We start from the raw sequence: 26,652 nt of genomic DNA, 5'->3' as shown, positions 1-26,652 counted from the left end.
GCCCTTGTAGTATGGAACGCGTTATTTTCTTTCTATGACGTCATCATAACGTTATAAAAAAAAATGAATAAAAGACTGAAGGAACCATTCTGTTTAATAATATTAAATAGTTTTGACGAAAATCATAGTTTAGTGGTTATAATAAATGAAATATGTTACGCGGGACAACCCAAAAATCGCCGTTTTTTTTAAATGAAGCTTGTCGCATGCAGCATAAAACATACTTTCAACAATTATTTTTTCCGTTTTTATTTTAAAAATCGTTATTTTTTAAAATACGTACAATAGCAATGAATATGATATCACACAATTATATATTTTGGACTTGCATCTTGCCAACTATACACCGAATTTCCAATGAAGTACGAACATCGCGCGTAACGTCTTATGAGATAACAAATCCGGTAAATAGTCTAATTAGGTAGGTCACATTCATGAAGGGGAAGGAGATTGTAGTTACGACGTAAGGAACATATCCGATATCATTTGTGAAACAGTTATTCCATAACGGTCAACCAACTCGTAATGGGGTCCGTAAAATTTACGAAGTGATGATTTCAACTTCACCATTTGGAACTCTTGATTTAATAGCTTCCTTGTGAGCAACAACTCTCTATCAAGAAAATCCTGATAGGAAATGCAAGCACGGGAATATCGTATCAATTGGGAGATATAAACACCGTATACAGGTGCTGCTGGAATGTTGCTACTTAGAAATGGAAAGTTCACAATTGAAAAGTTGAAATCATCTCTTTTGTCGTAAAGTTTTGTTTTCAATCGACTACGTAAAGCATTAACGACAGAGATTTTAATTGCATTTGTTTAAAGGTATCGACATCTGATTAGTTTCAGATTTAATCTTCAATCTTGACTTAAATATCAACTTAATATCTCGACATCATCAAATATCATTATTCATGAAGCTTAAAATAAAGGCTCATCCCTAACTCTCGCAAGTAAATATTTTTTAAGGTCCCCTCACCCGATCATTAGGGTAGGGTTTTGGGCTGGGTTTAACTTTGTCTAGCTCTCCCTATCAAAATAGCAGACGATGTCAGACGAACAGGGGACCAACAATATAAAAATAATACTACTCTCAGACAATGAAAGCAATTGTACATGTATGTAATGTATGCTATCATATTTCAGCAATGCTTCGTTTATATATGAACGATGTTAAAGGAGATATGAAGTATAGGTAATTAAATCAACTTCAATCTAAGGTTCAACCTACGGTTTTCTACAATGTTTCATAACAATTTTTTTTTTTAAAGTTTTTAATTATCCCAAGTCTAGCTATAATGTATAGAAATGTTGTGAATACATTTGAAAAAAGTTCTGATTAGCAAAACAATGAAAAACAAAAATTCAAAGAAAATAATACAGTTGGCATTTTAAAAGATACATTTAAATTGTATGTTTTCTGCAAGAAAGTGTAAAACAAGTATACACATACAGATACTATGATCGCAAAACAAAAAGAGTATTTCATACGACTGGTCACACACAACAGATTATGTCAATTAAGTGCGATAAGAACCTTTTTTGGCACCCAGCATTAGTTGTGTGGTCAATAGATGTGAAGACATAAGCAAGTAAAACAATAACAAATGAAAGTATTTAAAAAAAAAGGTATAATGCCTAATTACGTGTTTGGTAAAATTTGTTGATTCTATTATCTGTGAAATCTAAAATAGCACTGCAGAACTTATCACCTTCTTTATAACAAATGACATCATCACAACATTGGAAAAATATTACTTGTGTTCTTATAAGTTTTAATTTTACTACGTTTCACTCTGTACACATTTGATGCCTATTATGAACGAAAAACATTCAGGCGAAAGCGCATATGACCTATAATCGATAAGGTATGCGGGTGCTAAGCTTTGGAATGAGCTGTCTGATGAGCTACGAAAGCAATCATCTTTAAATCAATTCAAGAACTTGATTAAATCTTGATCTGGCAGCTCAAGCCAATCTTTTGCCTGCAAACCAGTTAATTTTGGTCATTAGTTATAGTTTAATGCTATGTTTTCTCTTCTATAATGCTCCTGCTACTTTGCGATAATTGTAGTTACTTAACTAATCTCTATGTGCTTTTAATGTGCGAACCATTTTACTTTAACCTTTGTGTTTTACCTCACAAGTGCATGCTTCAGTTTGAGTTTAACTTTTATGTTAATAAAAAGAACTTTTGTGTTGCATGTTTATATATTGATATATGTTTAATTGTATGTGTGCATGACTTAATATGTATGTTTTATTGTTCTGTCGGTTTTAATAGCTCTTCAGGGCTTATGTTTGTACTTGTATTGCATATACCAAGGATTTGAATAGTCCTTGCATATACCGACTTCATCCCACTGCAAATGTTTGCACCTGTCCTAAGTTAGGAATCTGTTGTACAGTGGTTGTCGTCTGTTTATGGTGTTCATACGTGTTTCTCGTTTCTCGTTTTTATATCTGAGATTAGACCGTTGGATTTCCCGTTTGAATGGTTTTACAATTAGTAATTTTTCGGGGCTCTTTATAGCTTGCTGTTCGGTGTGAGCCAAGGCTCCGTGTTGAAGACCGTACCTTGACCTATAATGGTTTACTTTTATAAATTGTTACTTGGATGGAGAGTTGTCTCATTGGCACTCATACCACATCTTCCTATATCTATTTAAACAAAGCTTAATGTTTTATGTCATATGCCACATATAAACAAACAACCAAAGAAAAAGTAAACGAATAGCATATCTGTTTAGAAAAACGATAACAAGATACAAACAATTAAGACACGAGTTAAGACATTACCCCCACCAATCTACTGTTGATACATTATCCAAAAAAAAAAATTGGTAAATTAAGAAAAATTGTATTAGCCTTTTAAAATTATTCAAACACCTTCCACTTTCATTAGCTAAGAGACGGCTAGCTTTTAAGAAAAGCTTTTACTTGTATTGAATCTGTATGCATTTTAGATACATACCTATAGTGCCTATTGAAAATGTTTGTCCATTTTTCTGTCTTACAGGAATTTTACTTTGTCTCTCTGTTCCTTTGCTGCCATATTTTGACGTATTCTGTTGCTGCAGACCTGAAGACTCAAGTTTTTTGGAATGGCTATTGGAAGGTTTTCCTTTGAAGTTATGTTGCATCATTTCAACTGGTGTAAAAGCAGAAAAAAACACATTAAGCTATGATGTTTATGGGTGTGGTATCACCTGCCTTAACTTACAATGAAAAAGGTGCGGGTTTTTTGTATGTGTACTGTTGTGTATAGTGTGACTTCCATTTAACTTTGGTTGCTATTGATGTATTAGTAGTTTGACACTAATTTGGTTAGACCTATCTTAGATCATCTTAATATTGTAACGTGATCGAGGGGATGTCAACACCGACACAGACGGACGGACATATCTATCTATGGCACGACAATATATCCTGTAGTAAATTCCCAGAAACTTAATAATACGGTATTTATATATACAAGTTTATTAACAAATGTACATTACTTCCGACTTATTGACAGTTAGCTACAAAGTTTTCATATATTAACTTCAAATACAAATCCTCCAGAATCTAACTGATTCAAGACGTAAAATGCTTAAGGAATACACAACATCCTTACATTATCACATCTGATACACAATCTGCCAGTCACCTTATCATAGAGTTTAAATACCTTATCCCTAGACAAACAAATAGGCATAGCTAATTGTATTACCCTACACACCAGGACATCGTTTCTGGTCTTAATCACATCTGACAGTTCAACTTTAACTGCAGATAATAAACTAGCAACTTGTCATATTAGCCTTGCGTCATTAATTTTCTCTGTATACAAATAAACAGTTATAAAGCCAAACTATTAAACTAGAGGTCAATATTTACAAAACATTAAAATATTACATTACCTCCTTCTTTGAAAAACATGTGTCTCACATGTTAACAAAAATAACTTTAACTTATCAAAGTATGGAGGACAACTTTTTCAAAAATAAAACCAAAAAAATATGCAATAAAAATATACACGAAAAATCAAAATGTATCAAAAAATAATTCAGACTAAACAAAATAAATCAAAATAACCCAATCATAATCATGAAAACATGTAATGTTCATTTCAATTTTAAATGTTCATAACTTCAACAAAGTTCTAATCTGGCACGTATCTGTTGGGTGGACCATAGATGTAATACCCAGTATAACCAGTATTAATGACTTAGTATACCCATATACATCTATGGATATACTAAGTCACTAATACTGTTTATAATAAGATAAGGTCCATCCCAACTACACTGTAGTTTCGGACTAATCCCAACTTTTCTCTTTGAATCATGTAACCATACAGCGTCTCCAACAGAATACGGTTTAAAATTAACTTGATAGTCATAATACCATTTCTGTTTATCACTGGCTTTATTAATGTTTTCTCCAGCAAAATTAATCAGAACCGTTCTCACTTTACCCGATTATTAAGACATAATGGTTAAGCATTATTGATTGAGTTAGACCGAAAATTGTAAACAAAAATGTTAGAGATATACAAATAAAGTGTGAACAAGAGAAATGAACGATTTAATGATGGAATAACAAAGACGTGTACACATTTAGATACCATGACGTTACAAAAAGACAGCACTAACGCGTATAATAAGTACATGTATAAAGTACATGTATAATTCCCGCGGTACTACGATTTACCCTCACCTGTACAGTCAATAAAAACCTATTTGGTGCCATTAAACAGAAATAGCGGCTTGGGAAATTTCAAAGTCCCTTGACTGTTTTTTTCTCTCGCAAATACCCTTCAATAACATGATATATCTGTTCAATATACAAGTATAAATTGAAAACAACGTTCAAACCTATGATTGCGTTGTCTAAAAACCGCATTTTTTATACGTGTGTATGCGAAACAAATTTCTTAGTTGAGCGGTCTGACTACAGCAAAAACATCATTTTCCGTCATAGTAGTATTAAATTGTAATGTACCCAAGCGATGTACTTGTTGTTTCAATGTTGTAATTAATTCCAATAAAGAAGGCCGTAATGGCCGAAACGTATGGAAAATTGTGTTATAGTTTTTATTACTATATATATATATAGCTGACGTCTCCTCAAACAAAAGCTGTTCAACTGCAGGATGGTGCAAGACATGTGGTAACAGACGATGTCTGACTTGTCAACAAATAATTAATACTCAAACATTTAATTGCCACTCGACTAGGTCTGTGTACACTATATTTTGCAGTGTAACTTGCAAAACCCAGAGTGTTGTATACCTCCTTCAGTGTCGATGTGGCATGCAGTATATTGGCGAGACAGAGCAGCCATTCAACAAACACATGAATGGTCATCGAAGTGACTACACTTGCAAGCCCGACCTACCCGTAAGTCGTCATTTGAGATCACCTGGGCACGCCCAAGCTGATGTCAAAAACCTTACCATCACAATCATAGACCACAACGAGGGTTGGTCGAAGGTCGACAGAGTCGCTCGGGAAAGATTTTGGATAAGAAAGTTAAGGACAGATTCCCCAGAGGGCATGCATGAAAAAACATAGAATGAGTCACTCATTTTCCTGTCATCACTTGTTTCCAGTAACTCCGGCGTCCGTACAGGCTTTACAGTTTGAAGATTGTTTTAAAATACCAGTTTATATTACAGGGCTCCATTCATTTGGGATGGATGTACAAGTACGTAGCCACGTTCAATTATTTTACCTTATTAAATAAAACTTATTTTTCTAATCATTATTTTACTGCTATTCGTTTGAGAGGCTTAAATATGTAGTTTCTGTTGCAATTGCCCTACCGTTTTCAAATTTGAAATATTATACCAATTTGGATCGTTTAGGGCATTTTTGTTTTTTTATGTGGGGACTGCTGTCCATGCAGTTATAACATATCAACTGTCACAACTTATGGAAATTTAGAGTTGTGCCAGTTCACATCGCAAATCACTATTTTTATTTGGCATACCTTTGTTATCTTTGCGCCATGTTTGGAAATTTTAAAATTGTACCAGCGTCTGTGATATACGCTTAAATTGTATAAACTTTCACGATTTTGATAGTGTCTCAATTTGAATATATTGACATGATTCATTTGACATCGTGCTATTACCGAAGAAGAATATCTGTTATCTGAAATATCTAATAGTTGTTCATTTTATAGTTATTTAATGGTGATGTTGTACTCTTTTTGACACGTATATATAAATAGATATTTTCCCTCCGATTTATATAATCCGTTTATTCTACTTTGACTCTTTAAAATTCAAGAGTCTATCTTAAATTGAGGTAAATTGAATGGCATTCCAAATACTTTTCGATCCCTAACATCACTGAAGAGACATTAACTACTTGGTATTAAATCAATATAGAGATCCATTTTGTTACACCTTGTGATCAATTGATTTGGCAATCGTCAATGGCAGTCAGCAGGGATTAAGAACATCAGTTGGTCGACCTGTTTGTCAATGCATTTCGTTAAAATACATTTTTTCACTCTTTTTGGTCTTTTTGGAAAATGTTGTTTATTCTGTATCTAGACACCACATCAAAATTTGTTACCTGCACACGTAAAAAAATGCGGTTTTTATCAAACGCAATCATAGATTTGAACGTTTTTAATTTAGACTTGTTTATATGTATCTATACGAGTATATTATGAAACTACCCGGGGCCTTTACAACGGGTAGGGGGCAAGCGCCAGCGCGTTTAATACTTACAACTGCGTCATCAAAAACATAGTATATACAAACAACATTATATGTTTGTTAAAAAAGTAACACGATCCTTGCAAATATTTAAAAGTTTAATAAATACACTAACAATAAAGTAACATACTACATTGGTTGTTACAGTAACAAATTCATGAAATCAATTACTACGTTAAGTTTTATTAATGACTGCACAGAATGGGTTAGTAAATTGGACTGCAATGCTATTTGATGAAAACAACTTTTGAAACTATCCATATCTGGATTAGTTTTAATAGATATAGGAAGATGTGGTGTGAGTGCCAATGAGACAACTCTCCATACAAATAACAATTTAAAAAGTAAACCATTATAGGTTAAAGTACGGCCTTCAACACGGAGCCTTAGCTCACACCGAACAACAAGCTATAAAGGGCCCCAAAATTACTAGTGTAAAACCATTCAAACGGGAAAACCAACGGTCTAATCTATATAAACAAAAATATGTTTACAATCAAGTAAAAGTTTGCATAAACAATACTTGTCTAACAGACAATACAGACATATGTACGGTATATATAATTCAATAATTACCAGTACCTGAACAAAGCATGCGCTCAGAACTAAATTTGACAGCACTAAACATGTTTTACAACTTCTATTATTTTTCTTAAAATTGCCTTTTCAATAAACTTCACACAAGAAGAAGAATCGATATTATAATATATGAATACTTGTTTAATATTTCCATGTATATACTTATCATAATTTATTCATTGTATATGTTCTTTAAATCTAATTTCATGCTAAAAAAATAATTTAAAATACATTAATGAGATAGAAAAATAATTTAAACGCCTATTCATTCAACAACAAAATAACTTAGTGCAACGCCATGCATCATGCGTACTGAACGTGTTTTCTTCTATTTTAAAGGATTAGATACTGTGTAGATGTAAAAAGTACTTTGTCTGAAAATTAGCTCAACAATATCACATGTAGATCTGTTTTTGTTCTTAGACAAGTAAGATTTGATCCCATGCTTAATGATCTACAAAATCATCTTATAGCTACTTATATCCAAAAGACATTAGTCTGTAAGATATTATGCAGTGTCTATATACTGTATTTGTCTTGTAAGACTACTTAAGGACTTCAAAATTCTGGTAATTATGCAAAACTGCAAAATATAACAAAGTAGTCTCATTTTAAGATCGTGTGATCAATATAAAGACATGAATTGACCTACCAAAAACCAAATTTCGCTAAATTACTACAAATTAATCGACTTGTATATTGCAAAGCAAAAAAAACATCAAAAACTGTATACTTATATTAGGTAGACAAGGAAAGCTATCACCTAACAAGCAATGGTCTATTCCTATGCGTGAGTAGTGGTTTAAGGCTCTAAATACAATACAGAAAAATCGCCGTTACTGGGGGTCTGGATGGGGGTCCTCCGTTTATGCATGTAACCATACAGCGTCTCCAACAGAATGCGGTTTAAAATTAACTTGATAGTCATAACACCATTTCTGTTTATCTGTTTTCCCGAGCAAATTCATGTACATGTCTAAATATGTTCTTATTTGCATCACATAATTCGGGAGATTATCAAAATTCTCATTATTACTAACAGTTCCGTTTAACAAGTCAATTGGATGACTTACATCACGCCCGAATAACATCACATTCGGTGAGTATTTAGTCGTGTCATGTTCCGCGCTACGATATATGCCATCTGTAATGGAAGTAGAACATCCCAGTTCTTCTGATCTTTATTTACGCATGTAGCTAGCATTGATTTCATCGTTGAGTTGTAACGCTCCACCACTCCATCAGATTGTGGATGAAGTGCAGTGGTTGTCTTTATTCACTCCTAGGAGTTTACACAGTTCACGGAATAGTCTTGAATCAAAGTTTGTACCTTGGTCCGTGTGAATCTGCATTGATACACCATAATGCGTAACATATTGTTCAACAAACACTTGCGCTATAGTTTCTGCTTCCTAGTCAGGTAATGCGTATGCCTCTACCCATTTCGAAAAATAATCCTGGATAACTAGTACGTATCTGGCTGTGATCCAGCATTATGGTTCATTAAGCGTTCTGGCAACTTACTGACGTATGCTTGTTTGTTTGTTGGTGTTTAGCACAAACTTTTGCTACCAGCTATATCGTTGAAGGCACATGCCAAGAAATCCTCGCGAAAAATTCCGGTCGACCTCCTACGGCAGTCATTAGTAGCTAAAGATTTGATTTCATTCAAGAAATTAATTTATGACCTTCATGTACGTGTCGCTTAGAACACCGCCATATACCAAATGGTCAATATTGATTATCGATGTAATTTTCTCTATGGGATGTTTGCAGAATTTCAACGGAGGCAATTTCTTGGCATGGACGGTGTACCCGCAAATGACCATTGAAGATCGAAGTCGAGCGAGGTTCAAACTCTCAACCTGAATCAAAGTTGTCATCCTAGTAAATCATTACTCAAGTCTGTCTATACACCCTCCGTCACTGAGGCTCCACATGTTTACACTTGATTTATCATTTAACTATTTATTGTCCTGTATATATCTGAGATGAGGTCTATTTGTTATGCATTCTAATAGGAATACCAGTTGTGTTTGTTTTTTTGTCGATCAATTTTCACATGATCAAATCGATATAGTGTTTGTACATATGTTTCGATACATGTTTTGAGCTTAACTGCAATAGCCATAAATATGTACATCTGCGAGTTTGCGCTAAATATAAATATTTGAAGAATTTGATTTAATTACAAAATAATGAGTATCAAATATACTTCTTTTAGTAATTTTATAGGGGTTGTAAAAACGTTGAGCGTGTGTAAATTTTAGAATGAAGCACTTTTGCAGTTGAGTGTTATCATGATATATGTGTTTCATCGACATATGCATGATATGGTTGGAGTTAACCGCTTGATATCGTTGTTATTTTGTCAATCAAGAACAAGATAACCAGCCATTTTACATAGTTAAGTGATTTAATAAAATGACATGAGTTTAAAAATAAGGTTGACAATATAAGCTTTGTGATTTTCGCATTCAATACACCAAACAAGTTGATATAATAAACTTTCTTAATTGGAAGTTGTCCAATATGTTTAAAACTAATCGTTTGATGTATTCACCATTTAAATTGTTATGCTTAGCAACGATATAAATATTGATGAAACTCGAAGGATATAAAACACTAACACATTCTATGTAATTTATTGTATCATCTAAATGGATTTAAAGACATACGAAATGAGTCTCTTGTAATCATTATGTTAAGGAAGTAGCTTGAAACCGATTTTTTTTATTTGCCGGGCAGAGGTTTACGTGAACTTGATTAACAACAAAAAAAAACATGGAAGATATGTAAAATAAGAAGATGATAAAACTATCAATTATAACTATTTATTGTCCTGTATATATCTGAGATGAGGTCTATTTGTTATGCATTCTAATAGGAATACCAGTTGTGTTTGTTTTTTTGTCGATCAATTTTCACATGATCAAATCGATATAGTGTTTGTACATATGTTTCGATACATGTTTTGAGCTTAACTGCAATAGCCATAAATATGTACATCTGCGAGTTTGCGCTAAATATAAATATTTGAAGAATTTGATTTAATTACAAAATAATGAGTATCAAATATACTTCTTTTAGTAATTTTATAGGGGTTGTAAAAACGTTGAGCGTGTGTAAATTTTAGAATGAAGCGCTTTTGCAGTTGAGTGTTATCATGATATATGTGTTTCAAGATGATAAAACTATCAATTATAACAATCTTCATTCCACATGTGTTTACCTTTTTTTCCTGCAAGGTTGATAAGAGGTCACTGCCTACGGAACGAAATTACACTTTAACTAAGAATTCCGGATTTTGGTTGGTTATTACCTAGTGTACTTTTCGCATATTCTAACCCTTTTTTCCTTATTTAAAACCAATTTCCCTGTTTTTTCTCCTCTGCCGGTTAATTTGCCTCAAATTCCCCTCTCTTTCGTGGTATTTGCCATTTTGGATAAAGAAAAATACCCTCGCGAGACTCTTCTTTCCAAAATTATTCGGAACCGTTTTCACTTTACCCGATTATTAAGACTTAATATGGTTAAGCATTATTGATTGAGTTAGACCACAAATTGTAAACAAAAATGTCAGAGATATACAAATAAAGTGTGAAAAGGAGAAATGAACGATTTAATGATGGAATAACAAAGACGTGTATACATTTAGATACCATGACGTTACAAAAAGACAGCACTAACGCGTATAATAAGTACATGTATAAAGTACATGTATAATTCCCGCGGTACTACGATTTACCTTCACCTGTACAGTCAATAAAAACCTATTTGGTTCCATTAAACAGAAATATCGGCTTGGGAAATTTCAAAGTCCCTTGACTGTTTTTTTCTCTCGCAAATATCCTTCAATAACATGATATATCTGTTCAATATACAAGTATAAATTGAAAACAACGTTCAAACCTATGATTGCGTTGTATAAAAACCGCATTTTATAAACGTGTGTATGCAAAACAAATTTCTTAGTTGAGCGGTCCAACTACAGCAAAAACAATATTTTCCGTCATAGTAGTATTAAATTGTAATGTATCCAAGCGATGTACTTGTTGTTTCAATATTGTAATTTATTCCAGTGAAGAAGGCCGTAATGGCCGAAACGTATGGAAAATTGTGTTTTAGTTTTTATTATATATATATAGCTTACGTCTCCTCAAATAAAAGCTGTTCAACTGCAGGATGGTGCAAGTCATGTGGTAACAGACGATGTCTGACTTGTCAACAAATAATTAATACTCAAACATTTACTTGCCACTCGACTGGGTCTCTGTACACTATATTTTGCAATGTAACTTGCAAAACCCAGAGTGTTGTATACCTCCTTCAGTGTCGGTGTGGCATGCAGTATATTGGCGAGACAGAGCAGCCATTCTCAACAAACACATGAATGGTCATCGAAGTAACTACACTTGCAAGCCCAACCTACCCGTAAGTCGTCATTTGAGATCACCTGGGCACGCCCAAGCTGATCTCAAAAACCTTACCATCACAATCATAGACCACAACGAGGGTTGGTCGAAGGTCGACAGAGTCGCTCGGTAAAGATTTTGGATATGAAAGTTAGGGACAGTTTCCCCTGAGGGCATTAATGAAAAAACATAGAATGAGTCACTCATTTTCCTGTCATCACTTGTTTCCAGTAAGTCCGGCTTCCGTACTGGCTTTACAGTTTGAAGATTATTTTAAAATACCAGTTTATATTACAGGGCTCCATTCATTTGGGATGGATGTACAAGTACGTAGCCACGTTCAATTATTTTACCTCATTAAATAAAACTTATTTTTCTAATCATTATTAAACTGCTATTCGTTTGGGAGGCTTAAATATGTAGTTTCTGTTGCAATTGCCCTACCGTTGTCAAATTTGAAATATTATACCAACTTGGATCGTTTAGGGCATTTTTGGTTTTTTCATGTGGGGACTGCTCTCCATGCAGTTATAACATATCAACTGTCACAACTTATGGAAATTGAGAGTTGTGCCAGTTCAGATCGCAAATCACTATTTTTATTTGGCATATCTTTGTTATCTTTGCGCCGTGTTTGGAAATTTTAAAAATGTACCAGCGTCTGTGATATTCTCTAAAATTGTATAAACTTTCAAGATTGTGATAGTGTCTCAATTTGAATATATTGACATTTAACCCCGCCACATTATTTATATATGTTCTATGAAAACAATGATAGTAATTGTGTGAAGACGAAGAGGGAAGCCGTGGACGTTGGGTTTCGTTTTATCTTAATTAACCATGTTTACAATCAAGTAAAAGTTTGCATAAACAATACTTGTCTAATAGACAATACAGACATATGTACGGTATATATAATTCAATAATTACCAGTACCTGAACAAAGCATGCGCTCAGAACTAAATTTGACAGCACTAAACATGTTTTTTAACTTCTATTATTTTTCTTAAAATTTGCCTTTTCAATAAACTTCAACACGATTCCACACAAGAAGAAAAATCGATATTATAATATATGAATACTTGTTTAATATTTCCATGTATATACTTATCATAATGTATTCATTGTATCTGTTCTTTAAATCTAATTTCATGCTAAAAAAAATAATTTAAAATACATTAATGAGATAGAAAAATAATTTAAACGCCTATTCATTCAACAACAAAATAACCTAGTGTAACGCCATGCATTATGCGTACTGAACGTGTTTTCTTCTATTTTAAAGGATTAGATACTGTGTAGATGTAAAAAGTACTTTGTCTGAAAATTAGCTCAACAATATTACTTGTAGATCTGTTTTTTGTTCTTAGACAAGTAAGATTTGATCCCATGCTTAATGATCTACAAAATCATCTTATAGCTACTTATATTCAAAAGACATTAGTCTGTAAGATATTATGCAGTGTCTATATACTGTATTTGTCTTGTAAGACTACTTAAGGACTTCAAAATTCTGGCATTTATGCAAAACTGCAAAATATAACACAGTAGTCTCATTTTGAGATCGTGTGATCAATATATAGACATGAAATTACCTACCAAAAACCAAATTTCGCTAAATTACTACAAATTAATCGATTTGTATATTGCAAAGCAAAAAAAAAAACCCATCAAAAACTGTATACTTATATTAGGTAGACAAGGAAAGCTATCGTCTAACAAGCAATGGTCTATTCCTATGCGTGAGTAGTGGTTTAAGGCTCTAAATACAATACAGACAAATCGCCGTTGCTGGGGGTCTGGATGGGGGTCCTCCGTTTATGTTTTCTTTAAATTGTTTTGCCATTTTTCATTAAATCTTTATACCCGTTGCTTATTATTCTCTATTCAGGCGGAAACCCAATTGAAATAGAACAAAAGAATCGAAGCTCTTTGTTAGAGAAGGCGATAAATGCTCACTGTAATGTTTACTATAGTAACAAAAACACCATTTGCATAAGGGTTCAATTTATCTATTACATAGTTAAGCAGAACAATTAGATATCAAGTCGACGACATGGGTATCTATCAAGTTGGATGTAGAAAATGCATAACCTTTGTTTGAAAAAATTACCACGGACGGAGAACATATCAATCTATTAGTTCAGTAATTTTCGTGTCTGCCCTTCCATTATGTGACTCAAGAAAAAATCCAAAAAATGGGTAACAATTGAATCGAAAAGAGAAAATCGAGTGCACCTGTTTATGTTAGGGCGTGTTTGAGTTGAATATTTTGTCTTGAAAACGTACAAAGCAAGAATATCTGATACATCATCTCAGTCGGAAACCCGGTTGAAATAGAACAAAAGAATCGAAGCTCTTTGTTAGAGAAGGCGATAAATGTTTACTGTATTGTTTACTATAGTGACCAAATTTTTAAAAGTTAATAGAAACAAACAAAATTGCAGTTTTCTTCTCAATTTATTTTAAAAACACCATTTGCATAAGTTTTCAATTTATCTAGTACATAGTTTAGCAGAACAATTAGATATCAAGTCGACGACATGGGTATCTTTCAAGTTGGATGAAGAAAATGCATAACCTCCGATTTTTATGAAAAAATTACCACGGACGGAAAACACATCAATCTTTTAGTTCAGTAATTTTCGTGTCTGCCCTTCCATTGTGTGACTGAAGAAAAAATTCCAAAAAATGGGTAACAAAAAGAGAAAATCGAATGCATTTTTTTTTTATGTTAAGGCGTGTTTGAGTTGAGTTTCTTGATATCGTACAAAGTAAGAATATTTCAAACATCGTCTCGCTTCAGATTCTATCATTTTTATATATTAAAGCTACAGGTTGACTTTATAACACAAAAGAATCACAGTACTAAAAGATGAAATATATGGGTCAAGTGAAATACCTATCTAATGAGTCACAAAAACAGAGAAGGTGTGTTCGAATAGCTATGTTTTTACTGAAAGTACTTGACGACAGTCTTTCAAGTTGGATGATGAAAATGCATATCTTCGAAAAATTCTATTTTTTTGTGTGTGATTACTAGGGTTTATAGTCTTCATACACTAAAAAAATCTAGTCTGCCCTTCCACGAAATATTTAATTAGAATTTTTTTAAATGTTTATGAATTTTCGAAAATTCCACCTGACAACCGATCAGACAATAGTTTTAAGTTGAAGCAATGCTGACAAGATTATTAACTGATGCTCAATAACTAGTTGATACATTTGTCTTTTAAAATACAACTAACATATAAGGGTCGTAATGGTGCAATGTGGATAAATTTATCGGTTTCCAAGAGCAATATTGGTAGCGCGTCATCCCTACAATGGCTTCCATTTCTACGATTGTGAAAATGAACTGGCGTAATGGGGAGATAATTTTGACGAAGTAGACTCCTGACTGATCTCGCTTCAGATTCTATCTATAACATAACAAAATCACAGTACTAAAAGATGACATATATGGGTCAAGTGAAATACCTATCTAATGAATCATAAAAACAGAGTAGGTGTGTTCGAATAGCTATTTTTTTACTAAAAGTACTTTACGACAGTCTTTCAAAATGCATATCTTCGAGAAAAAAAAATTGTGTGTGATAACTAAGGTTTATAGTCTTCAACCACTAAACAAATCTAGTCTGTCCATACACGAAATATTTAATTAGATTTTTTTTTTTAATGTTTATGACTTTTCAAAAAATTTCAAAAATTCCACCTGACAACCGAATTGAAAAAAGTTTTAAGTTAAATCAATGCAGACAAGATCATTAACTGATGCTCATTAGCTAGTAGATACATTTGTCTTTAAAAATACAACTGACATATAAGGATCGTAATGGTGCTTTGCGGATAAATTTGTCGGTTTTCAAGAGCAAAATTGGCAGCGCGTCATCCATACAATGGCTTCCATTTCTACAATTGTGAAAATTAACTGGCGTAATGGGGAGATAATTTTGACGAAGTAGAATCCTGACTGTACTCTTTATATCTTAGCACCTTGTTATTCCCTATCCTAATTTTTTTTATCCATTTCTCCCTATTCTTTATATTGTTTACCCTTTATTATTTTAAGTAGTCTGTAAACCAACATTCACACCCTCGGTGATGTGTCAACAGCTTTATAAGACACATGATATACAATGAAATGTCACCAAAATATTATATTCAGAATCTGATTCCTATATGGGTATTTAATCCATATAGACTTCGTCCAGTACTTTTTGAATAAAAAAAGGCACAAAAAAAGATGTCAACATTAATTCGCTAATTTATATTTTGAAGCAATATACAATGATTCAATTTGTGTTTCTTCGTTTGATTTCTGTACATTTGAGTATGGAAATTACACATGCTCATGTTTACTTGTGCCAATTATCTGAGACACTGTAAGAAATCATCTATGAAGCACACCAATATAGAATGTAGGAATGTAAAATGTCTTTGAGATAGCTTTCATTGAAAAATACGGGTTTACTGACAAAGAGCAATCGTCATTCATGCACAAGTTGAATAGAAACAGATACATGTAAAACAAAGATATGAGCACAAACAACTCAGGCGGAAACCCGGTTGAAATAGAACAAAAGAATCGAAGCTCTTTGTTAGAGAAGGCGATAAATGCTTACTGTAATGTTTACTATAGTGACCAACATTTTAAAAGTTAATAGAAACAAATAAGATGACACTTTTCTTTTCAATTACTAAGTGTTTTATTTTAAAAACACCATTTACATAAGTTTTTAATTTATCTAGTACATAGTTAAGCAGAACAATTAGATATCAAGTCGACGACATGGGTATCTTTCAAGTTGGATGTAGAAAATGCATAACCTCCGATTTTAATTTTTTTTTTACCGCGAACGGAGGACAGAAAACATATCAATCTATAAGTTCGGCAATTTTCGTGTCTGCCCTTCCATTATGTGACTGAAGAAAAAATTCCAAAAAAATGGGTAACAATTGTTACAAAAAGTGAAAATCGAGTGCCCCTTTTTGTGTTAGGGCTTGTTTGAGTTTAATATTTTGTCTTGATATCGTACAAAACAAGAATATTTCATGCATCGTCTCGCTTCAGATTCTATCATTTTTATATATCAAAGCTACAGGTTGACTTTATAACATAACAAAATCACAGTACTAAAAGCTGAAATATATGGATCAAGTGAAATACCTATCCAATATATCACAAAAACAGAGAAGGTGTGTTCGAATAGCTATTTTTTTACTAAAAGTACTTGATGACAGTCTTTCAAATTGGATGATGAAAATGCGTATCTTCGAAAAATTATAATTTTATGTGTGTAATAACTAGGGTTTATAGTCTTCAACCAATTAAAAAATCTAGTCTGCCCTTCTACGAAATATTTAATTAAATTTTTTTTAAATGTTTATGCATTTTCTAAAATTCACCCTGACAACCGATCAGACAATAGTTTTAAGTTGACTCAGTGTAGACAAGATCATTAACTGATGCTCATTAGCTAGTTGATACATTTGTCTTTAAAAATACAACTGACATATAAGGATCGTAATGGTGCAATGTGAATAAATTTATCGGTTTCCAAGAGCAAAATTGGCATTGTGTCATCCCTACAATGGCTTCCATTTCTACGATTGTGAAAATGAACTGGCGTAATGGGGAGATAATTTTGACAAAGTAGAATCCTGACTGAACTCGTTTGATCTACATGAACTTTATCAAAATCTTTTTTTTTTATTACTTTTGGAAGAATTGGTTTTAAAAACAGCTCAAAGGTGGATCCAGCCATTTTTAAAGGGGTTCCAACCATACATTTGTAGTTGCCAACTAAAAAGTATTGATTGACAATTTTTTTTTTTTTTGGTATTTGTATTGTATTTTGGTTGATGTTGCTCAAACTGTACTTTTCTGTGTAGTGTTTATGGGCTGCAGTTTGTTTTAACGTTGTCCTATTTCATTAATGGTTAAGTTCGTCTTACGGTATGCACCTATAACTGTTGGCAAGATTTTAACCATCACTTTTTTCACAAAATTTCCATTGACCACATCAATAAGACCAGAGTTAACACAATAGATAACCTTAGCTGTATTTTGCAAAACTTTTAGGAATTTTGGTCCTCAATGCTCTTCAACTTCGTACTTTATTTTGCCTTTTTTTTTTTTTTTTTTTTTTTTTTTAACTTTTTTAACTTTTTTGGATTCGAGCGTTACTGATAAGTCTTTTGTAGACGAAACACGCGTCTTGCGTAAATACACAATTCAATCCTGGTGTCTATGATGAGTTTATTTACGGACACGTTGTTGTTATATGTGTATATATATTATGTATATATATCATGTATATATATATATAAAAAAAAAGAATATGTAGTAGATATGTGATTGACAATGACTCATCACAAGACACCAAACTGATATAGAAATTAACAATTATAGGTTACCTTACGGTAAACAACAATGAGCCAAGCCCATATCGCATAGGTCAGCTATATATAAAAGACCCCGAAATGCATATAACAATATTCAATTTTTATTCAGCATAAATAAGGTAATAATGTAACGTTAAAATTGAGAAAAAAAGTACGAAGTACAACATACCTGGTATAAGTCAATGCGTGTTATAAATTAACACAGTATATGCGCATGACCGTTGAAGTATCTATTAAAAACTTGTATAATGGTTACCACAGGAAATTTAAATATGAAATACAAACATATTTGATAGAGTAATTTGAAAGGGTCATTCCGAAATATAAATGGCGCATTGAAATAATTTGTTACTGAAAGTACGGATATAATTTAGAAAGACGTTTAGTATTCTATTGAAAGATTTGATGCCTAGAAGGTGAGTCAATTAACACAACAACTACTAGTTTTTAGTAAGTCTTGTAATATGTCCATATAATTGTTTCGTCTTCCTCAAATATCTACGATTAGGTGAGATACATTCAAGAAATAGAGATGAGATTTTCTTTGGAATTAAAAACATATGTTTTGACTTTTTCATTTAAACTAAAGTAAAATTAAATATTCAAAAGATTTCAGAAATAGTCTATCGTTGAATTAAAGTTATGTCTATTAATCACATGGAACGAGTACTTGAAACAATTTCAGTTAAATATATATTTTTTAAATGGCGAAGATTTTTTTACAGAGATCATTGGTTGTTATGTTGAGGTTATGTGTGGGTTAAAAGAATCTGGTACTAAGATCATTTACGCCACTATTTGACTGATATTTTTTTTAGAAACTGCGTGATTCCATATAAATAAATATTAGAGAACATTCGTTTATGGTTTATGTTATTTTTTTCTTGCATGAACAAATATCTCTCGTATCACTTTGCACGGAGAGTTACACGAAAAAGTGAAACGAAATTGCGTCAATTTGAATGGTTTATCTAGCATCATGAAACGATATCGCGACGTCAAAACGATGCATATGCAATCAATATACAATCAATGTGGTTGGAATAATGAGAGATTCAAGTTTCATGTTTTTATTTCCCAAGACCCTTAACTAGGGTATGTGAACAAATACAATATATTGGACATATATTACGACATATATTGAGTGTGTAGGCAAATTTAATATCTTTGGTTAGCTTGCTTGCTAGCTGAACCGTGAAGTCATTATTCGGTAAGGTATATAAACCCTCCTTTCGAAGTAGTCTAGTCCTACAGACAGATAGATGGTTGCCTGTCGGACAAATCTACTCTTAAATGAGGCTAGTTTACCTAACTTAATACTGACTTGACGGTTCAGCTAGCAAGCAAGCTAACCAATGATATTACCTTTGCCTACACACTCAATGTAATAGGCTGTAACGCAATATCACAAAATAGGTTGATTCAATGAACAAGTAAACATATATATACATCATGAATATATGGAAGACGGACATACACATGAACTTATGAATCGCTGATCTTGTTACGGTCATCTCGATTATGATTTACGGTCATCTAAGCTAAGCGATTTTTTCAAATCCGATTACCTGTTTAATACACATTTCTCGGTAGTAATTTGTGATTTCCGTGTGAATCTCTTTATTATTATGAGGCTGACTTCATGCAGGAACTACTTAGGAAGAAAGATAAGAAGTTAGCAGTATCCTTTAACTCTACTTTCCGCTATAAAGATGACGTTCTTTCACTAAACAATTCAAAATTTGGTGACTATGTGGAACGCATCTATCCCATCGAATTGGAGATAAAGGATACTACAGATACAGTTCAGTTAAGTCGGTTTCATATCTTGACTTACATCTAGAAATTGACAATGAGGGTCGGTTGAAAACAAAACTTTACGACAAAAGAGATGATTTCAGCTTTCCAATTGTGAACTTTCCATTTCTAAGTAGCAACATTCCAGCAGCACCTGCATACGGGGTATATATCTCCCAATTGATACGATATTACCGTGCTTGCATTTCCTATCATGATTTTCTTGATAGAGGGTTACTGCTCACAAGGAAGCTACTAAGAGTTCCAAAGGGTGAAGTTGAAATCATCCCGTCGTAAATTTTACGGACGACATCACGAGTTGGTTGACCGTTATGGAATAACCGTTTCACAAATGATATCGGATATGTTCCTTACGTCGTAACTACAATCCCCTTCCCTTTCATGAATGTGACCTACCGAATTAGACTATTTACCGGATTTGTAATCACATAAGCAACACGACGGGTGCCACATGTGGAGCAGGATCTGCTTACCCTTCCGGAGCACCTGAGATCACCCCTAGTTTTTGGTGGGGTTCGTGTTGTTTATTCTTTAGTTTTCTATGTTGTGTCATGTGTACTATTGTTTTTCTGTTTGTCTTTTTCATTTTTAGCCAGGGCGTTGTCAGTTTGTTTTAGATTTATGAATTTGACTGTCCCTTTGGTATCTTTCGTCCCTCTTTTATAAATTTACATCGTACCAATGTATGCTTTGTAAAGAAAATGATATAGAAACACTTAAACAAACAATACAAATACTGACCTATTTTTTTATCCGACATCTTTGGATGACCGTGAATGCAGTAATGGTCATCAGCTTTACCCCAGTGTATTATTTTAGAGAGTTTGGTGAAAATAATTTAATATTTAGAATGAACCTTAATTCTCACAAGTCACTAGAAAACCTAAAAAACTTACCTACATTTTACTTTGAAATCTTGAAATGTTGGATTCAAAATGGAGGTGGGAAGACAAAAGTACCTGATAATTATAGGAAACCAATATATAAAAACACATGGCAAAAGTTTATATTATAGTCATTCACAGGGTAGAGAAAAACATAATTTAATGATGTAACTGATTATAAAGGAGAAACTTCTCGTAAGGTATTAGATAAAATTAACTCTAAAAGAAATAAGATTGGATCCCTGAACTGTGTTCTCTTCGAAAAGCTTTACCCAAAAGTTGGATTCAAAAATCAAAGAATAATAGTATATCAAAACATACTAAAATCAACATAACACAAGACACCAAAATGTTTTGTAATGGGTTGTATTACAGGGCGTAGGACATTTCAGCGAAAAAATTAAAACTACTAGGGGACATTTGAGCGTCAACATTAGAGCCCATTTTAGGGCCGGATTAATCTGCTCAGCTGTATTTTCGATAGCCCATTTTAGCGAAAATTTACCTGGTTGAATATATTTTCATCATGGAAACACAAGTTGTTGAAACGAACAAAGGAAAAAAAAATATTAGGGATTCCGATGTAGGAAAGACAAAGTATTCATAGAGGAATGTGCGCCACAATCGAGAAAAGATAAAGAGAAAGAGCAGTTCCTAATGCAATTCTATGAACAGTATTGTACACAGCAAAAAGTGCAACGCATGTTTTACGTACGTTTTAAAAAACGTCTGTAAAACGTACGTTTCACGTATAGAAAACGCATGTTTTAGCCAACATGCGTTAAACGCCTGTACCAAAACGGATATTTTACGCCCGTTTTGAAACGGGCGTAATACATCACGTACGTAAAACGTATGTTTTACATGTGTTTTACGTGCGTTTTCATTATATATTTTTGTGTTACGCAGCCTTTTTTTCTCATATTAAAAAACTCATTTTATAATTTCAAGAGAATTTTACATCAAATTGAACATGTTTTTCACAATTTATTTTCCATCGCTTTTTATTTTCTAGAGAGTATATTTATAAATAGTGTATAAGCTGACAAAAAAATTAGAACTGTTACAGCATAATATGCAAACATGAATATTTGCATAATGGTTAAAATTATCTGTTCATGCTAAGCCTCTTTAAGCTGATAAAATGATAAAGCACATTTTCCTCCTTTAATAAGCTATATTGTATGTATATATGTCTCTGGTATTATTAAACTTAAAATTTACACATTAAATGTAGTCATGCATGTGAATCTAGAATTTTAAAAATGCATGTGCAAATTTTCTGTTGAACTCAGAAGTAATCATATTGGCAATCATACCACATCTCCTTATTTTTAAATGAATAAAAAAAAATCAATGTGAAAAGATGAAACATTCATGTATTTACAATGTATGTCTTTGATACAAGTATGAAAATATCATCTTATTATATCTTTTTGTTTGAAATGAATCATTTCCACTTAAGGTTAGATGTAACTGCTGAGTCAATGGGAGTTTATTTAAAATAATAGTTTCTATAACTGATTACAAAGTATACTCATATTTAGATGGATTTATTTCCCTTGTCCCCCCCTCCCCCTCCATTTAAAAGTATTGAGCAATTAGAATATGGCAATGTCACAAAATTACATACTGGTAATGTTACGCGAGTTGAATTATTAAAAAAAATCCTTTTGTCGGTACTCCTGTTCATGTCTGAAAGAATTTTAATCAGTGTGTAGGAGTTATGAGTAGCTGTATTGGAGTCTAGTAGATAGCTACCATATCTGGTATATATTATCGTTAGTTATAACCATAATGTATCTTCATAAAAACAATTTCAACATTTAAACGCAATCCTTTAGTTATGATACTGGGAAGATCCTGAATCATCAGCAGGCTGCACAAATTTAAATAAAAAAAAACGTGTTCCAAAACAACCGAGCATCATATTGTTAGTAGCACGAGTAGTATTTTTGGTGAAGGAGTAGGTCCGGTCCGGTAAGGGCCTATTTTGGCCTCAAATTTCAGATTCATCTGATTCATCTGACGGAAGATCTTGGACGCTTTTTAAACACTTAAGTGTCTATTTCATTTGATTCAATAAGCTTATGTGAAAGATTTTAAGTGATTTAGTCATTAAAAACGCTCCGATTCAAGATGAAATATGAAAGATCTATCAAATATGCCAAAAAAATGTCACTTTGCAGATGGTTTTTGTCAAAAATGAAAATGGCCGCATCCGTGTTCATCCTCAACCTTTATATATGTTTTGCATTATCATCAAATACAACTTAAATTTCAATAATAATGAACATAAACAAATGCGGCCACTTTCATTTTCGACGCAAACCGTCTAAAATTTAACTAAAATGCTAAAATTGCTAAACTTTGATTGTGAAGATTTTAGTAATTTAGCATGACTTAATGATGCTTGTACCTGATATATGTGCTTTGAAGGCCGCATACGATGACCTATATCCAAGCCAGGAGCCTGTATATTCAGTGGTTGTCGTTTGTTTATGTGTTACATATTTGTTTTTCGTTCATTATTTTACATAAATAAGGCCGTTAGTTTTCTCGTTTGAATTGTTTTACATTGTCTTATCGGGGCCTTTTATAGCTGACTATGCGGTATGGGCTTTGCTCATTGTTGAAAGCCGTACGGTGACCTATAGTTGTTAATGTCTGGGTCATTTTGGTCTTTTGGTGGATAGTTGTCTCATTGCCAATCATACCACATCTTCTTTTTTATATAGTTGTTCATTTCTGTGTTATTTTGGTCTCTTGTGGACAGTTGTCTCATTGGCAATCATACCACATCTTCTTTTTTATACTTGTATTGTCATAAAGAGCCCATATTTATGCAGCAGAAGCATCGCATTCCAACAAATAACTTAAAGTTTCCATTTTCACAGTTTTGTAAAACTGCTATATTTTGGGACAAAACACACTCTTCTTTTTAATTCGAATTGATTCGAATTAGCTAATTCGAATTATCCAATTCGCATTAGAAATACGCTTTTGTGAATACGATTTAAAAGTTAACGTCGTTTGGACAGTAAAGCGAATTTGAAGCGCATTGTAATTAGGAGATAACTGTATTGTATTTTAAGCTCCGACGGCATCAATTGGGGATTTGATGGTCGCAAATTAAGTTTACTGGCGACGCGTTAGCGGAGACAGTAAACGGGTATTTGCGACCATCAAATCCCCAATTGATGCCGTCGGAGCTTAAAATACAATATTGTTATCTCCATTCTAATGAAACTGACAGAAAACAACGTTAAAACATGTATTTAAAATCTGTCATATGCCGTCTGCGCTTGTGCGTACGTCCGATAGCATCAATTGTCAATTGATGCCATGTAAATAAGTGACGTTATCCAATCAAAATGAACGTTACAAACGTTGTTGCATTAGAATTCGAAATTGACGTTAGGACGTAAAACGTTTCGAATGCGAATTAAACTAATTCGAATTAGTTAATGCGAATCGAATTCGAATTACGTGTGAACTCAGCATTAAATTGACGTTCAGTCTCTAACCAAACCCCATTCCTGAACATCCAGATTTGACGTCATAATAAAATAAGATTTCAAATCTGCATGTATGACCAATGTATTTATCCCTGAAATAGATTTTTTTTTGTGTTTTAAAATTAATGTCCCAATAATGTTGGCTTCTCTAATTCATGTCTTTTTTACAGATAAGCCACAATGAAATCAAGGTTTTATAAAATGTTGAGTAATTTGCTACAATAATATGGCGTTCACACAGTTCCGACCATGGCTCCCGTTTGAGATCAGACAGCGCTAAGACACGAAAAGTGAAAAAAATCGGATTATCATCATTCCTAAATAATCTTGAATGTCCTATCATTCGTTCGTAACAGATTCTTACGAATCGGGAAAGGTCCAGACAGGTCATCCAAGCACCATGACAGTTAGGTGCGTCCTGTAACATTCAGGGAACTCAGTTGATTTTGTCTTGTTAGTCTGATCTCTTTCAGATCACTTTCGGTAAAATTGGGACATATTCTTACGTGTTTAACCATGCGAAAAATACAAATCGGATTAAGAACGGGTTGATCGTTACAAATTCGAATGGTAACGGCTGAATTCGGACTTTTCTAGAGATTAAATAATTGTTCTTACAAATTTTCATTAAAGTTGGAATTTCCAGCCACCATTCACAGGATCCCGATCAGACTTTTAATAATTTTAATCGGGAATGTTCCTTTCGAGGACGGCTGTAAAAATCGTGAATGTGTGACACCGGCTTAAAACCAAATGAACAAAAATCAAAACTTCATACGGTCTCATCACTTTCTAAATGAAATTATCGGTATCATGTTGAAAAACGTGTTGAAAAACGTGTTGAAAAGTTGAAAAAGAAACCTACTCGGGTGAACAAACACTGTTCACAGATATCAAAATTATCATTTATACGCCAGACTGTGACTTTATTTGAAAGAGTTGCATATCGGATATGTTCCTTACGTCGTAACTACAATCCCCTTCCCTCTCATGAATGTGACCTACCGAATTAGACTATTTACCGGATTTGTTATCACATAAGAAACACGAGGAGCCACATGTGGAGCAGGATCTGCTTACCCTTCCGGAGCACCTGAGATCACCCCTAGTTTTTGATGGGGTTCGTGTTGTTTATTCTTTAGTTTTCTATGTTGTGTCATGTGTACTATTGTTTGTATGTTTGTCTTTTTCATTTAAGCCATGGCGTTGTCAGTTTATTTTCGATTTATGATTTTGACTGTCCTTTTGGTATCTTTCGTCCCTCTTTAACAATATTTGTCAAGGTAACGGTAAGTGTAAATCATTTATATTTTCATGTAAAGTCTATTCATTCATTTTAGGTAAGCTTATTTTACATCCCATGGACCAGGAGACGAGTAGCGACTATGAAGGTAAAAAAATCAACTGGTTTTATGTTTATATATTAATTTATATTCTTATAGAACAAGGAGATGGGTTGTATGATTGCCAATGCACCAACTCTTCGTCAGATCAATATGTTCTAGATGTCTCAAAACTATAGGTCGTCGTGAGGCCTCAACTATAATCAAAACCCATACCACATAGCAAGCTATGAAAGACTACGACATACACAAATCTTACATTAAATTCCTACGGTCTTGTCCCACTGTATTATTAGTAACTTTTAATAGAACGTAAGTTAAAGATAATATGTTGACTTCTTTCTTAAATGCGCATACATGTATAAGAGCGTATGTTTAATTTCTAGTAAGTCAACTTTCAATGAACATCCATCCCATCAAACTTAGAATAAAGGATACAACAGATACAGTTAAGTTTGACTCATATCTTGACTCACATGTAGAAATGACAATAAGGGTAGATTGGGAACAACCTTTGCACGATAAAAGAGATAATTTCAGGTTGCCAATCATGAACTTTCCATTTATATGTTGCAACACTCTAACACTCCATCGCCTTCATATATAATATGTATCTCCCATTTGAGACGGTATTCAGGGCTTTAATTTCCTATCATGATTTCTTTGATTTCATGGTTTAGTGCTCACAAGGAATCTATTAATCAAAGCTGTAAAGTTGAAATAATTCCTTCGTAAATTGTTTTTGACGTCATCATGAGTTGATTGATATCTTTTATAATTTTCTTTATAAGACAGCTTATATAATTTTCATCATAAGATAGTTAATATAACTTTCTTTATAAGATATATTTAATATTATATGAGATATCTAAAAAAAACTATAGGAGATATCTTATAAAATATATAAGACACCTTATAAACTATACCTTATATACTTTAGAAGATATTAGATATTATATGAAGTATATG

At 32.9% G+C, this 26,652-nt stretch overlaps 2 protein-coding genes across 2 annotated transcripts in view; one reads left to right on the top strand and one right to left on the bottom strand.

Annotated features, from left to right (window-relative positions):
• The window catches only part of LOC139511219 (heat shock 70 kDa protein 12A-like), a gene marked incomplete in the record, with an annotated part of 95,680 nt that extends 77,363 nt beyond the window's left edge, over positions 1-18,317 (bottom strand). The window contains 2 exon segments of the mRNA XM_071297797.1: positions 2,978-3,154; positions 18,290-18,317. Coding sequence (XP_071153898.1) covers positions 2,978-3,149 — 172 coding nt within the window.
• Positions 18,318-18,372: 55 nt separating this feature from the next.
• LOC139511218 (uncharacterized) overlaps positions 18,373-26,652 on the top strand; it is a 58,915-nt gene continuing 50,635 nt past the window's right edge. Inside the window, exons 1-2 of the mRNA XM_071297796.1 lie at positions 18,373-18,536; positions 25,681-25,731. Coding sequence (XP_071153897.1) covers positions 25,701-25,731 — 31 coding nt within the window. The 5' untranslated portion in view covers positions 18,373-18,536; positions 25,681-25,700. The remainder of the gene's footprint in view (positions 18,537-25,680; positions 25,732-26,652) is intronic.

The sequence above is a fragment of the Mytilus edulis genome, chromosome 2 (assembly GCF_963676685.1).
Source record: "Mytilus edulis chromosome 2, xbMytEdul2.2, whole genome shotgun sequence".
In the NCBI taxonomy this organism is placed as follows: Eukaryota; Metazoa; Mollusca; class Bivalvia; order Mytilida; family Mytilidae; genus Mytilus; species Mytilus edulis.
The sequence above is the reverse complement of the archived record's forward strand: the minus strand, read 5'-3'. Positions and strand labels throughout refer to the sequence as shown.